The sequence below is a fragment of the Anopheles maculipalpis genome, chromosome 2RL (assembly GCF_943734695.1).
Source record: "Anopheles maculipalpis chromosome 2RL, idAnoMacuDA_375_x, whole genome shotgun sequence".
Lineage (NCBI taxonomy): Eukaryota > Metazoa > Arthropoda > Insecta > Diptera > Culicidae > Anopheles > Anopheles maculipalpis.
Window position 1 is genome coordinate 44,140,712 of NC_064871.1, and position 16,439 is coordinate 44,157,150.

Consider the following 16,439-nt stretch of genomic DNA (forward strand, 5'->3'; position numbering starts at 1 on the left):
AGACGGAAGGAGAGGATATAAACGCTGTACACCTTCGAACAGCCTGAACGTAACGTCCATAATCTTTGGCCCCATTGTCGAACTTCTTGAGCACCAAAGTTTTGCTGCTGCACAATCGTGAACATGAGCATGCTGCATGTTGTTTAGGTTTTGAGAGGATTGCACCGATGCAATTATCGTAAATTCCAACTTTACGCCAAATGTACACACAGCCCACTTCGAGATCTATCTCTGTTCCCGCTCCAGGATGCACGAGCGTGTAGCAGAATTTACTTACAAAAGCTTTCCAACTTTTTCCGTTGTTTCACCGATCGAAAGGGAGGGAAAAACTTACAACTGGATACATGTTCGCAAAAACATTGTGCTTCCTTTAACAATGGGGGCGTTTTTTTTTCGTAGAAAAGGTAACAAATTTGCCCGACACAACTCGTTCATTAGTGAGCGAGTACTAGCAGTAGCGGTTGAATTTTTCGCATTGAAAAGCGCCCGCAAGGTAGGCAAACCGCACCGCGCAGCAGGCGCGCATGCAGGAATGGAAAACGGGGCCAGTTTGTTCGTGTTATTAAGGCACGCGATATTGTGTGCCAATTTAGTGCCAACTACTACACGCCTCCCTTTCACACCTTCCACCACCCATCACGCCCTTTCCGCTGCTGCCATTACTCACCTGTTGGCGTTGGCGGTATCACGTAAATCAGGTTGATTAATTCAACAACTCTTCCGTTTATGACGTTTGGCCACCTTTCACTGCGATCCTTGGTCCGGCACTGTTTCCGGAGTGCTGTGTGAATGTTTTTGAGCATTTTGGAAGGCAGTTTTGCTTACTGCTGAAACACTTGGCCAAATTTATGCTTTTCGCGCTACTCCCGGTTTCCCATGTTGAGAATATTTATGAACTCCGATAAACAAAGAAGGATAAGAATTTTGGCACCTTGGTTTAGTTCGCTACCAAGCTTGCCCCCGTTTCCTTCGGTCGCATAATCTCGGTGGATCAATTGGTTGATTGTTATGTGCATAAAATGGTTCCACCTTAAACAAACAAAGGAATATTATCCTTCCGTTTCCAGCGAGGGTTTTGCTGTTTGTGCCGCTCGGCTGATTCGACTAGAAGAATGAAAAAAAAAAATGAATGGGCAGGTTGGAATTCGACTATACCATACCTTCCCTATTCGTGTGATGGTGATGGATAGTCTGACTCATCTCGAACGTTTTGCAAGGATTCCAAAGAGAGCTCCAAAAGGTGCAAAAGGAGAAGAATTTGTTCGCTCATCTGTTACATTACTTATGCAACCGGATGAACAACATTCATTCGAATTCTACTGCTAGGGCAGGTCATTGCCACACTACGGTATTGTTACTTTTGTGTTCTTTTTTTCTGCTCACTCTGCAATGCAGAAGGCGTGGAGAATCCTATCTGAATGTATCTTCCTATCCAAACTACATTCGCCTTGTTGTGTCTGCCAGGAACCTTCTGGAGTGAAGAAAGGTCAGCAACCTTTTACCACCCTTCAGCAGGCGAAACGGGCAGCAAACAAAACATAATGCAAACAGCAAAATTCAATCATATTCCTCCATCGCAAAGCAGTTCAAATCGTCCTGTAGTCCTGGTAGGTAGATGTACGCCCATAAAACTCCGGTGGAATGTAATTCGTTCCTTCGCAATCTGCGATATTTCATCTCGCGTGCCAGTGTGTATAATGTCAGCATTCTCTAACCTTTGCATTCTACATGTGGAAAGTGTGTTTTCCTTTCAAGTGAACGTTGTACGAATGAAACTCAAAAAAGGAGAAAATAAAATTTCACATCCATCAAAGAAAAAATTTCAGATGTGGTGCAGCATACAGATGCTCCAAAAGAACATTAGAATCCTTTTTTTCCCAGCGCACCAGGTTGAGCTGCAGCTTAGAGAATTAGAGTTCTTGTGCAGTTTTTCAAAAGAACTCTATTTTTTGTGTTTTGTGTGTCAACCAGTAGTACAATGCTTGGATGTGGCGTGAGGAGCGGTGAGGAGCGTGAAGTTTCATTTTACCAAACAAAAATGTCATTGTCATCGTACAACGTCAACACAACCCGGCAGGATGTGTGGGCCAAAAAAAAAAGAGTTGACCGCAAAACCATCTCCGGTGGTGTACAGTGGCCCATTGGCAAGCAACAAAAAACTTCAACAGTTTGCTGATTGTAACATTAATGGATATTTCCTGTAGTTGGGTGGTTCTTTTTTGTGATGTAAAACACTTCCAGAAGTGTAATGCAGAAATATGTAGAGCTCTGATAACAATAATTGTTAGATTTTTTCGGTACAAGGATATTTGAGCATTCAAAATAAATACAGTTGAGGAATTTCATTTTAAATATTTATTAACAAACTGACAAATATTTATTAAAGCGTAATATTCCGGAACGTAATCGCCAATCATCGCTGTCTGCAATGAACAACGATTTTCTGTACTTGATGGTGGTGTTTCCGTCTTTCTATAGCCAACGGGGAATCTTTCAACCGTAATGATGATAGCTCCCATGAAAAATATCTCCACCGTTGCGTCAGGCGCTTCTTTCTCCTAGGACATTTTCCCATTGGGCTTTCCCGGCGTGTCCAGCATCGAGAGCGATAGTCATGCTTGACTGAAAATAGCAAAACACACGTTCTGCTGCACGCACTGGTCCGTAGTAATCATCAGCTAACGTAGGTGTCATTGTCCTTTGATTCCCATTCTTCAGTCCCATCGGACGTCGTCTCGTAGTCCACACGCTCCACTCTGGGGAAAAATATATCAATTTACTGTTCTGTGGAACGCTTTTAAGATTTCCTTGGGGCTGCGTGCGAGGCTTTTTTTCTCTTCAACATGCATTTCATGATTAAAGTGTGATATTCTTTTGTGTTTTTTAGCACAATATCGTTTATACTTATTTTACTACGCCACAATTTATTGAGGCGTTTCCGCACATGAAAAATTCCGTTTTTTTTTTATTTATAAGGGACGGCCTGGCCGTATTGCTAAAACTCCGTTTTCAAATTCTAAAATTTTCATAAAACTCTGACAAACGAAATGTGTGAATTTAAACCGTTTAATTTTCCCCCGAAAACAAATAGTACACAACAGAGATAAACTAATCTTGATAATGAATTGACAATCCTGCATCACCACAGTGTGTGTGTGTGTGTGTGTGTGTGATTTATCGTTTTGTCAGCAGTATCAATTCGCCAGCGTCGAATAGTTGACACGTGACACGGCACGTGACTCCTTGGGAAGATAGAGCACAAGCTGAGCTGTAACTGTAAATACCTTCGGCCTGCCTTGCTTCGCCAAAATAATTGACGGCTTGTTCATTTTCCAAAAGGCAAGATTGTCTCTACAATTTTCAGCCATGCTTTTTTGTTGCAAAAGTTTCCTACACATCCACTGTACCAAATGTAATGCTTTTTCCCTTCGTTAATTCAACGGATCCGCTTTTCATCTGCCTCAAAAGCAACTGCCTTGCAGCGACAGTATGCGACAAGCGTTGCTGCTGCTGTTTTTTAGCGTTCCAGAAGATTACATCTCGTTTATCCTAGTCAGTCGTCTCGTATCTGGAGGATATTTATTTTTTAGACTTCTTGCCTTCTTGCCAGCAGGACAATGACCAAGGATCCTAACGCTCCTTGTGCTAGGCTCCGCTTGCTTGCGAGTTGGTGAATGTAAGCAGTGCAAAATTCAATTAAACTATGATGAGAACTAATTTACCCGTCACCGTTCAAACACAAGACGCGGGAGAGGATGAGCATCGTCTGGGAGAAGATTAATAATGACGATGAAATGGTTGTATTATCTGACTTCTTTTTTGTCCGAGGAACAGGACGTAGTGGAACCGTTCAAAGGGAAATTGTTTAAATTTTCCTCCCAGTGCGAGACCTTGAAAGAGGGAACTTGTTGATAACTTCTCTGTAACCCATCTCTCTGAAGCTGCTTTCAACTTTAAAATGCTCGCTCTTACACAGTTACTGATTCTGCTTGTACTCTTTCTCTTCTTTCTCCTAACCAGGTGCGGGCCATGGAGCAACGACTGTGTGACTGGCCCAAGTCACAGAACTTAACCGGGCCGTCACCCTCACCGAGCAGCAATCCGGCCGTATCGGCCGGTGCGCAGCAATCGATCGCGGCAGCGGGACCGACAGTGCACGGTACCGACCACCCACCCAAAGGTACCGATCCGGTGAAGATCAGTCAGCTCGAGTCGGCCATCGAGGAGCAGAAACAGCTGCGCCTACAGGACGCCCGGCAGGTCGGTGCCAAGGCGGCCAAAATCAAGGAGTGGGTCACGAACAAGCTGCGCGAGCTCGAGGAGCAAAACCAGCTACTGCGCGAGCAGAATATCAAGTGCAACCAGCAGCTGGAGCTGCTTCGGAATCACATTGCCACGCAGAGTACCCGACACAGCAGCGTCGCCCCAACGCAACCGGTCCGGACGAGCTTGAGTCTGGACGTGCAGGACGTCAAGCGACGCAGCGGCCGAAGGCGTAGCGAATCGCTTGACCCACCCGAACACCGGTCACTGCACGCCGGTAGCTCCGGTTCAGGTTCGCACCATCATCCCCACCATCACCATCACCACCATCACCATCACAGGCGCAATCTGTCGATGGAACCGCAGGAGCTTGCGCGCGATTTGGCCGCTGCCGTCGATGGATTGAATTTGCTGCCGCTTAGCCAACAGCAACCTCACCAACCAACGGCACAGCCACAAACTTCGGCGGCCATGTCCCACCATCAGCATCACCCGCCACACCATCAACATCCGGCCCCGCCGCCACCGGGCGTCGGCGTAAGCCCCGGGTCGGATGTGGACGCCGTGCATGATTACGCGGAAATTTATACGCCATCGCGTGAGAAAGCACCGGCCTGGTTGAAGGGTCTTCCTAGCGGTGGATCGAGCACTACTACCTCGGATTCGGTGGCAGATCTCGGTACGCCACGACCGCCTACACCGCCACTTCATCGATTCCCGAGCTGGGAAGCCAAAATCTATCAGGTCGCCAACGATGGACTGGCGGGGGCCGGTGGTAGCAGCAACGGTGTGGGCGAGGAAACCGAATCCCAAGATCAAGAGTCCGGTTCCGGCATGACGTCCAGTGTCGGGGGTGTGAATTCGCGCTCGCAAACCGTATCCGGAGGTTACTGTGATATCAGCGTACCGGTGTACGCCACCGTGAAAGGGGTAAGGGTACCATATGGCTAGGTGGGTGTGAGAATAGCTGACCTGTATCCGTATCCCTTTTTTTTTGCCTCTTTTTAGCGTGCATCACAAATCCGTTCGATGCCATTTACTGGCGATTCTAGCGATGACAGCAGTGACGGTGAGGATGGCCACGGGGCGATGCTAACCTGTGCCACCTCGACACACAATTCGCACAATTCTACCAGCACGGACAACACGGAGACGAGCACGTCCGGCAGTGCCTCTAGTCCATCGAAGAGCCTCAAAACCTCCTCTAGTCTCAGTCCGGCCAAACGTTCCGGCTCGGAAAGTCCAAAGAACAAAGGCCGTGGTAAGAAGCACATTTTTTTTACTGTCAATTGACTTTATTTTTTTGTTTATTTTATCTGTCTATATTTATTTATGCTTTCGAATGCGCTTTGTATTGTTATTTGTTTTTTTTTATTTTCCGTTTTATTTTATTTTATTATAACGTTCATCGTTAAATTACTCACAAGCTCAATGAATCTAATTAACCAAAATTAGAATTTTTCGCCCCTTGTGTGATTAAATTTCTTTTATTTGCTCTGATTGAATAAATTTAAAATGTAAATATCCGCCATTTTATCGTAGCTTTAATGATGATCGAAAACTGAATTTTATGCTTACATAAATATTGATGTTTTTTCTTCTTTATTTCTTTACCTTTTACTTTCCGTTTTTTTAATTTGGTTTTGTTCGTTTGTGTTTCATACAACCATACTAACGACACAACCACAACATCATCAACACACACACTCGTACACGCATACACCAAAATCGGCGACCCGGGGAATTGTGGGGTTTGCGTTGTCGCTAACTTTTGACAGCAATTTCCGAACTGTCCTTTGAATCAGGCCTCTCGGACGACTATGCCATCCCACCGGATGCCGTTTCAACGGTCGACACGACCTGCATGGACGCATCGATGCCCTCCCTTCTGATGCGCACCTCGTACGCCGACTCGCCGAACAAAAAGATGGAAACACTCGAAAAGGTTGGCCATCTGGCGAAGCTGGGTGGTAAGCTAAAGACCTGGCGCAAACGCTGGTTTGTACTGAAGAACGGTACGCTAACGTACTGGAAGAGCCAACACGACGTCAACCGTAAACCACAGGGTCAGATTGCACTGGACGAAGCGTGTCGCATAAATCGAGCCGACGGTGCATCGACGTTTGAGATCGATACGGGCAAAAAGGTGTACTATCTAACGGCCGATTCGAATGCCACGATGGACGACTGGATACGGGTGCTACAGAATGTACAGCGAAGGAACGCGACCAAGCTCCTGCTGAGCCGTGACGATCAAAAACCTACGGTGCAGGGTTGGGTGACAAAGGTGAAGAACGGTCACGCCAAGAAGTGTTGGTGTGTGCTGCTAGGGAAAATGTTTCTTTACTTTAAAGCGCCTGGTGAAACGGTAAGAAAGGGAAGGAATGGGATAATCAGGAACAAAGGTTAACATCCGTTGTTTATTTGCTTTGTTGCAGAATCCTCTCGGGCAAATTAATATGCGTGATGCACGCGTCGAGGAAGTTGAGCACGTGTCCGATTCCGACTCGGAAGAACGTGAAGATCCCGCTCAAAGCCAAGCGCGTCTCACAGTCGCTATCTATCCTCAGCAACAGGGAGTGGTATGATTGTGATTCTCAATTTCACTTACTTCAGATATTTAAACGTTTCTACCTTCTTTCGACAGGGTCCAACGTACTTGATACTCCCAGGCAAACAGGAACGCGATAACTGGCTCTATCACTTGACAGTCGTGTCCGGCGGAGGACCCAACGCCGGTACGCAGTACGAGCAGTTAATCCAGAAGCTCATGGAAACCGATGGTGATCCAAGTAAGGCAAACGTCCATATTTTTCAAATCAACATCCAAATTATCTTACCGTTCGCCTAATCTCTTTTAGACTGTGTTCTCTGGAGGCATCCGATACTGTTGCACACGAAGGACAACATCACTTCGCCTCTAACCTCACTCCATTCCGAAACGCTACAGGCGGAAGCGATCAAACTGTTCAAGGTATGCGTAGAGCGCGAACCCGGCGAAACGATTATTTGGTCATCATCTTACCGCAAACTCCTTCTTTGCAGAGCTGCCAACTGTTCCTTTCCGTAGCAGTCAATCAACCCGGTATCGACTATCACGTAGTGCTAGCGCAGAACGCTCTCCAACAGTGTCTGGACATGTCCGAGCTACAGTCGGAACTAATCTGTGCACTGATTAAGCAAACGTCGCGCCATACCGGACAGAAGCTGGGTGTAGGCGTCCAGGTAAACAAGAAACTGGCCAAACCCGCTCGTGTAAGTTTGTCCCGAGGGCGCTTCTATGTGCTTTTTATACTTTCTTCTCGTTCTATCTCACTTTTTAACCTTTTAGTTTAACGTTAATTAGTGGTAATTACGTTAGATCTAACACTTAGTTCTTGTACGATTGGATTGGATTCTGTTTCGATATATGATTACTTATTCTTACCTCAAACCGGTTCATCCTTCCCGTTCACAACTTGCTGTTCTATTTCTTTTGTCACACTAATTGGATGTATCACTAAAATTACTCATCGTTCGTTCGTTATATGAAGAAATTTTGCACGATATTTATTTCCACGAGCTAAATCTGCCATTCGGTAAAGCAATTGCAACCCTAGTACTTACGATGGATCACTAAAACAAGCAAAATAGGTTGGTTTTAGTGCGACGTATCGTAACAAACGAATGCATTCGTTGCTTTTACTTCTTTCATTCGAAATTCCACCTCCCCAAGCCATCCTGAATAATTCCTTGAAAATACTGTACATTAATTTTCTGGATCTCTTAATAATTTGAATTTCTTTCTTTAGTTTTAATTTCCCTATCATCTATAGTTACGTTGTTAGTTATCATTTAGCATTAATTAGCGCAGCTAACAACCCTCTAGAGTTTCACCCTCTCCAAACGAATGGCCGAACAATCGTTACACGAGTGTAGGTTACCGAGTGTCGTCTTTCATCATGTATCTAAACTTCTTCATCATTATTATAACCCTGGCACAACATATACTATGCACCCCCCCTCAATACATTACCTCACATAATCATGCATAATTCGTAGAACTGTTCATAAATCTCCATAATATTTATTTTTAGAGCCTGTATAGATAGTAATTTGTAATACATTTTTCGTGTATTTTTCTTCGTGTTTATGTTTATCAAACTTACTGATATTATTTTGCATTTTAGTATTGAAAAGCCTGTAGTTTTGTTTTTCTTCTCAAATGCTATGAAATTTTTTTTTATTTTATGTTTGTTATTTGATAGTATTTTACAAGAAAGGGATGCTTAAGCAAACTACACACTATCACCCTCCTTCACTAGGATGTAAATTATGTTTTCTTATCTGCTTTATTTTAGTTTTATTTATCATTACAATTATGTTTGTATTATTTTATCTTAAAACTACTAAACGGCAGTCTTTGTTCTTTATTTATAATGAAATTTTTGATAGAATGCAATTTTCTTGATTTAGTCGTTCGAAAATCATTTCTTAGATGTCACTGTGTCTATCTTACTGCATCAAATTATTCTCTTTTTGTCGAATAAATGTGAGATCTAGATAGAGCAATAGAATGAATTAGTTTTGCAACATCGTGTAGCTGATGTTCATGCTTCTGCAACAAAATGGCTTCAATAGCTAGCCATTTTATTGATTATAATAAGCACACAAATGTGCTTGCCTATTTCACACCCTTCATCGTAAGCCAGAATCGCCCCAAATTGCACTTTCTAGCCATCTTCATCGTAGTAAATCAAAACCCAGCCCCTGGTTGTTCAACACACATCCCATTAACCAAATGTTTTTTTCTCTCTCTTTTTCATGTCTTATTGGTTTCTTTCTGATATATACAATGATCTTTCCCGTTTATATTCTTATCATGTTTTGTTTTTTGTTCGAACGTTCCTGCCGCCATTTTCGTTTAATCCTCGTTGTCCTTACTTCGTTCTTTGTTTGTTTTTTTTTTTTTTTTGTTTCGTTCCGTGCAATTATCTCTTCCCCATTTTCCAATGTATCTCTCTCTTTCTGTAGCAACTACTGCTTTGCGCAACCCAGAGTTTGTTCACTTGCGATACGCAGCAGGGCAGCGTTGCCCAAGCGAATGGGAGCTCACCCACTTCCATTCAGGTAGGAACTGGTTGATTTTTGCGAGATTTGAATTCCACCACTGGTTTTGTTGTTTCCTTTTTATTTTTTTTTTTTTTGGTTTTGCTGTTTTGTTCCTATGAGTTTTGGGTTTTTATTTATTTTTTTTACACATTTATCCTTTTTTTTTTATTTGTGTCTGTATTTTGACTGCTTTACATTTTACACTTTTGCCTATACTTTGCGAGAGGAATGTATTTTTTACACAACGATTTTTACACACGATCGGCAACGCAAATGTGAATTAATTTGCACCCTTGTTCCCTTATTGCTATCTTTCTTTTGACGGTAGAGTATACTATATCTTTAAAAATGCAGTTTGCGAAAAATGTTTCGTTTGCTATTTATTTTATTATCATCGCTTTATTATAATTATTGATTACGGTGGAACATTAAGGTTAAAATTCGCAGCGTATCTCGACGTATCCCAGCAACGTATTACCATCAAAACTGTAGCTTATCAATAACTCCACAACGCTTCCATTGCAACTGCTTTTAAAATTCTAACCCAGGCTTTAATACACATTTGGAACTGGTCAACCTTTCAATATATTAACAATTATCTTGTTTGTGTTACGTGAACATGCGTTCTGGCTTTACTAAACTAATGGTGGCCGCTCCATTAATCTTGTCTTGACGCTTAATAATTGAAACACCATTTTTAACACTTCACAGCAAGTTGTCCATCATTATTTGTGTGGACGGTTATGGTTAACAACTTTTATGGTTTGTTTTACTTTAATTCGAACGCTCGGTTTTGTAGTGTTACTGTTCTATATCGGTTTCCAGCTAGCAGTAAATCTATTTACATCCGATTATTTAAGAGAGTTGCAATTTCCCTGCATAATTTATAATCCACACAGGCTCCAACCGTTCCTCCGATCGATTGCAAATCGAATCCACCGACCTACACCTTCATACAGGGCTGGCAACTGTTGGCCCTTGCCGTCTCACTGTTCGTTCCTAAAAACAGTCGGTAAGCATAAATATCTATTAGAAGTACTTAAAGTAAACCATGAATTCTTTAATCTTATTCGGCTGCCCTCTTAATTTCAGCTTACTCTGGTACTTGAAGCTACATCTTTCGCGTAATGCCGACTCGAAAACAGAATGCGGCAAGTATGCAGCCTACTGTGAACGAGCTCTCGAACGTACGATGCAAAACGGTGGCCGTGAGACAAAACCTTCACGCATGGAGGTACTCTCGATTTTGCTGAAAAATCCTTACCATCACTCGCTACCGCACGCCATCCCGGTACATATGATGAACGCCACGTACCAGGTGGTATCGTTCGATGGTTCGACTACGATCGAAGAGTTTCACTGTACGCTGGCACAGGAGATCGGTTGCCGGGACTCGACGAACGGATTCACACTGTTCAGTGATGATCCGATCGAAAAAGATCTCGAGCACTATCTGGATCCACAGGCAAAGGTTGGTATTACTAAATAGTAAATTAATCGAGAAAGCCTAATATTTGCTTTACTTGTTTAGCTCTGTGATGTTATCTCGAAGTGGGAAACTGCTCTGCGAGAAAAAGGCTCGGGCAAGTTCGAAAACTCTCGCGTCATTCAGCTGACGTACAAGAATCGGTTGTACTGGAAGCATGCGGCCAAACTGGAAACGGAAAAGGAGCGATTGCTGCTTTGCTATCAAGTAAACCTACAAGGTAAACTACCCTGCAAACCATTTGAAATAAATTGATCATTTTACTAACTGCCTGCTTACTTGCTTTTGCAGTGGTACAAGGACGATTCCCTTTGTCGCGCGATCTAGCACTGGAACTTGCATCTCTAATGGCGCAAATCGATATGGGCGACTTCGCGTCGGACAAATCGAAAACCAACTCACTGCAAGCGCTCGATAAGTTCTATCCCTACCGCTACCGGGACGCACTCAATCAGGAAGGTCTGAAGGAGCTGCAGGATCTACTCTCGGCCAAATGGGCACTACTGCGCGGTCGCTCCATACTGGACTGTGTGCGCATCTATCTGACGTGCGCACGAAAGTGGCCCTTCTTTGGGGCAGCACTGTTTCAGGCAAAACCACGCCATTCCGACCAGGCAATGGCTTGGTTGGCCGTTTCGGAGGATGCGCTCAGTGTGCTGGAACTCTCGTCAATGGCCATCATTGCTCGCTATCCGTACAGCTCGGTAATGACGTTCGGCGGCTGTCAAGACGATTTTATGCTCGTGGTCAGTGCGGAAGACACACTGCAAACGGTCAGCAACGAACAGAAGCTACTGTTTGCGATGAGCAAACCGAAGATACTGGAAATTACGCTGCTCATCGCAGACTATATGAATGCGCTCGGCCACACACTGCCCGGAACGCCCCAAATGAACACACTCACGCGCAACGGAAGCCATCGTAGCATACGGTAAGACACTGTACCGTAACTTCTCTCCCTGTAAAATTCCACCGGGCAATGCTTCGTTCGCTTTGCAATTGTAGTGCAGTTTTCATTTTATCATCGGTTCTTCTTCTTTTTTTGTCTCCATTTCGCAGATCCCGCGCACTGCCCGGCTCGCTGACGGGAACGCCCGCTCACAACACACTAAACTCCCACGCCACCCACGCCAACAACACGCTAACCTCCCACTCGCACACCCTCAACTCCCACGTCAGCCATACGCTCAGCTCCCATGGCCAGCCGGATATCCTGAAAAGCACACCGGACCATCAGCGTCTCAAGTGAGCTGGATTCGGTCCCTGGGTAAATTAAAATGTGGATTCGATCGGTCACATGAGTTGGGTTTTCCTATTTCCTCGTGTATTTTTTTTTTATCATCATGAACGACGATATCATCCGATCGAGCTTAACGAGAGCGGCTTTCGCAGCTTGTTGTATCATGATCATCATCATTAGCTAACCTACTCGTTGTATATTTTTGTGTGAATAGTTTCGATTGCTTTCTTGTCTCATTCACTTTTGCGTGCTATATTAGCTAAGAAAGTGAAATTTATCATCTTCAACATCATCATCACCATTACTATTAATTAAGTAGCATTTTACATAGCAAGTGACAAAGCTATCTTTTTTTAATCTGTAACCTTTTTTGTGTTTAATCCGTTTAGGGTCCTTCTGTAGGCTAACCACGCGATACTCCTTTCTATATGTTTTGTGTGTGTGAGAGTTTTTGGATGAAGTGTAAAAGTGTGTGAATATTGGAAAATTTGTTTTCCCCCGTATGTGTTAGATAGCAAGAGATAAATCATCTCGCCCATCAGCAAGTTTTACTAAGTCACAACTAACCAACGAAAACATTCCTTTTAAGAAAAGCGGAAACCATTTAGACATTCGCTAAGTCGAGAAACCTTCATCTTAACCATTCGATATTAATTGATTTATTTGTTAAAAACAGAATAATTGCCAAAGCAGAAAACGGTGCAGTTAGATTTAACGATAAGTTCTTGTTTTTTGTAGTTTTGTGAGGTACTTTCGTGCATTTAATTGTATCATATTTGTATCTAGTTGAAAGCAACCAATTTGAATAAGCTGCTTATTTAATAATTCATTTTCACACCATGGGAGCTTTTTAGAAACAAAATAATTGCAGTGCGGTCAGTCGTTTTTTTATTATTTTTCAAACAATCGGTGCTCAATTACCCTTGACGAGTTTGCTCCGTTTTGTTTAAAAAGCTATAAGTAAGTTAGTTTGCTTTGAATTCCTTTTATTATAACTCCCAAAAGCTACCCTAAACAGGATGCGATATAAAATCACATGCAAAAGGAAAACAAAAGCCGAATAACAACATAGAAAACTATTGTGATCGAATATGAATCTAATATTAACTGATGGTGTAATGAGAAGTGTAACCAGGAGAAACTCTGCTAACAGTTTGCAGCAGTACGAATTATTAGATATTAGAAGTTTTCCGTTTTGTATACGCGAGCAAAATTGGTAGCGATTTAGGAACAGCCTGAACGAGGAACAGCCACACACACAGACATGTTAGTCCTTGATGACAGAGACACTCATCTATCCCACGTATCAAACCCAACAAAAAAAAATCCTCTGTCCTACATGCAATAACCATGTATGTAATTCTCCCGACATAATTGTAGAACTTGTAAAATGCGGCATTTGATCTTCACTTTTGTGAATGATACTGATATACTTTTAGGAAGACAACCTATAGGTGAAAAAAAGCAGTGTATAGAGGCCAGCGTAGAAAAATTCGAATCCGGCGGACAACCCAACCACAGAGATAGTTGTGTATATTAGTGATAGGAATTTTGTAGGTCCGAATGATAGGTATGAGAAAATACTATACACAAAATACAAGTCCCTGAAACGAATAGTACCGAGAGATGAAGAAATGGCAGCAAAATGGGCTCAACACTTGTGCAAACACAAATGAAAATCACGAGTTTAGAAAACAAAAAAACCTTTATGCTGCGATCGCCATGTTTTTTGCGTGGGTTTTCGGTGTCCTTACAGACAACATGGCAGCTCGTATTTTTTGGAGCTTTTATCTTTTATATTAGGTTTTTTTGGAATTCGTTTTGCTATAACCCGCAAGCATCTCAGGAGCAAGTAGTGGCTGATCGTAGTCGATCGTAATGTAGTTCGCGTGTATTTTGCAGCGTGTAAACTCTACACTAGTGTAAGTCGTAAATAGTGGATAGCGATTAGCATTATTAGACTGGTCCCCAAACCTCCAACAACAACAAACACAAATAGACGCCTGAAGAGAGCAACAAATAGCCAAAGCAGAACACAGAATGTGTCCATTTTTGCTGCCTTTTCTTCGTTTTCTTGAAATGACTCATGCAAAACGCACAGAAGTAAAATGAAGAAAAGTCCGGCTCATTACTACTAGCCATCATCTTTCGTATCCATCGTACATAGGATGTACACCGATCATCAACTTCCGACCGGTACCTCTGAAGAAGGGTAAACGTTTGACTGTTTCATCGCGCATATTATGGCCTAGGTTTGAAATACAAAACCAAAAAATTAAAAAAACGACAAAATCTATAAGAAATTTGACAAACAGGGAAGCATCTGGTCTGGAAGCAAATTGGTCATCTAAAAAAAAAATGGAAGCCAACGAGAAAATACGAACGAAATGAATGAAACAGAGGATGTAAGTGAAGCAAACAGGAAGAAGAACAAAAAACGAGGGTGATGAAAATATTAACCAAAAAGTGAAAATTCGAAGGGTAACTTTATTTATTTTATGTTTCCATGTTTCATGCTAAGTTTTTTTTTCCAATTTTTAATTTCAGATTTGAAAAGATATTTCCATTTAGTTTGAGTATCCGAAACAGGTATAGTGGTTTGGTGAGTAATATGCTTTCGATTGTTCTCTAAATGATACCTACCTTAGTAATCCCAGTGCTCATATAACCCTCTGTACACATGGATTCTGTCCACAACCGATTACTTTCTGTTAGTCGCGATGACGAGGAAAATAAAAATTCAGAATAAATTTGAACAGTGTCGGATTTTGTCTTACGGAGGCCCCCTCAGCGTAATGGAGATTGCCGCAACGTTATCGCAAGAATCTTCGATTTTCGTGTTAAAAAATACGTTGTGCATTTCTTTGTAAATGATGTTTAAAGAAAGAAAAAAAATGTATTCCTGTTAATCGAGATCAAATTCTGCTGCATCAAAATTTCTTCATTTTGAGCCAAATTCTTCCTGCGAGCGACTGGTAGGAACAGGAGAGCATCCATTTGAGGAGGTAACTGGCATCGTGCTTGAAAATTTTCAAAAGCACCTACCAGCTCAGCAAAATTTGATGCTTTTTCGGCAAATTGCTACCTCATGACTGGTATCCTTTAACCCCAAATGAAATTTTGGTGCAAAATTAGTAATGATTTGAAATGAAAAATGTCTTTCTCTCTTTATTGATAGCAATTAAAGGAAGGGTGATGAAAAAGGGGGTTTCCGCTATAGCCGATGCAATAAAAAGATGCGCGATCAAAAGACGGTATGCTGCACTCCCCAATCGAAGTATAAATGAGCAAATTATTTCCATGGAAACGCTGCGGAATTTTCCTAGAGTTATCCTAGAGGACTCCTTTAGCCCGTGGAAAATCGACGATGACTCCCTCATTTTTGGTCCGATCGGGACGTGCAGCATACCGTTGGATGCACCTAAACACCGCGCATCTTTTTTGGAACAACCCAATCCCTCCACTGTCCCCCATGGGAATGGTGTGCTATAGTCAAATTGAACTCCTTTAAATCTTCATCGTGCGACCAGGAGTGGATCATAGGCGAGGCACATACTCGTTTCATAACCGCTCTGACGGCTTCATAGATGCTGAATCATTCTATGCCTAAAGGAGTTCTATAGCCGGAGAGGTCCCTGGTGGTCATCAACTACGCCCATAGGTTAATCCACTGCCACTAAATGTATTGCGAATTAGACTCGCTAGGCTCCTCGTAGTCTCGATCTGAAGGGACGATTCAACCCTTAAAGTCTTTTTAGACCCTGTAAGATGAGGTAAGATGGAATGGCGATATTGGGTTGGAAGACATCAGATCTAAACCGTGAGCGCCATCGAAAACATTAATTGTTAGTAATGTGAATGATCTGAAATGTGTACACTACACCCAGTATCGCTTACGTTTAATCGCCGCATAAGACAGTGGTTGGCAACATTATTTAGAGAGAAGAATTAAAAAAATATGCAATTTTTCAAAGCAATATGTAATATTAAGCAATTATAAATTTAAATTACAAAATGCGATGATAATTAAAATATAATTACCAATTTTAGACAAAAGAGCTTAGAGAAAGGAACGTTAGCAACTAACTGTATTTCAAAGTGTGGACTTTTGTTTTATGAGTTTAAAACATATTTGTTTTGGTAAAATAAATATCCCAAGTGTTTTCGACTTTTTTGTTCTTTGTCCTGCTTTGAAAAAAAAAAACGGTAAATTATTCAAAAAGTTGCCTTCACCTGGCATGGGCACTCGTTTCGGTATTTTACCCCCACAGTTCGGGGTGAATGCGTGCGCGGCCGTTATCGCGACCTCGCTCGTTGGTCGTGCGCTAGCTGTTGGTCGTGGTGAATGCGTTTGAAATG

General features: G+C 42.4%; 1 protein-coding gene across 7 annotated transcripts in view; it reads left to right on the forward strand.

The window, feature by feature from the left end:
• Positions 1–12,089, forward strand: part of LOC126556653 (uncharacterized protein CG43867) — a 135,088-nt gene extending 122,999 nt beyond the window's left edge. For 3 of the 7 annotated variants that reach the window (XM_050212047.1, XM_050212049.1, XM_050212053.1), the window contains 13 exons: positions 4,021–5,193; positions 5,272–5,524; positions 6,042–6,631; positions 6,702–6,845; positions 6,911–7,055; positions 7,125–7,237; positions 7,309–7,518; positions 9,277–9,372; positions 10,254–10,366; positions 10,447–10,825; positions 10,886–11,060; positions 11,132–11,771; positions 11,900–12,089. In XM_050212047.1, coding sequence (XP_050068004.1) covers positions 4,021–5,193; positions 5,272–5,524; positions 6,042–6,631; positions 6,702–6,845; positions 6,911–7,055; positions 7,125–7,237; positions 7,309–7,518; positions 9,277–9,372; positions 10,254–10,366; positions 10,447–10,825; positions 10,886–11,060; positions 11,132–11,771; positions 11,900–12,089 — 4,221 coding nt within the window. The remainder of the gene's footprint in view (positions 1–4,020; positions 5,194–5,271; positions 5,525–6,041; positions 6,632–6,701; positions 6,846–6,910; positions 7,056–7,124; positions 7,238–7,308; positions 7,519–9,276; positions 9,373–10,253; positions 10,367–10,446; positions 10,826–10,885; positions 11,061–11,131; positions 11,772–11,899) is intronic. The other 4 variants (XM_050212048.1, XM_050212050.1, XM_050212051.1 and 1 more) reach the window with 4 other exon arrangements.
• Positions 12,090–16,439: the final 4,350 nt, after the last annotated feature.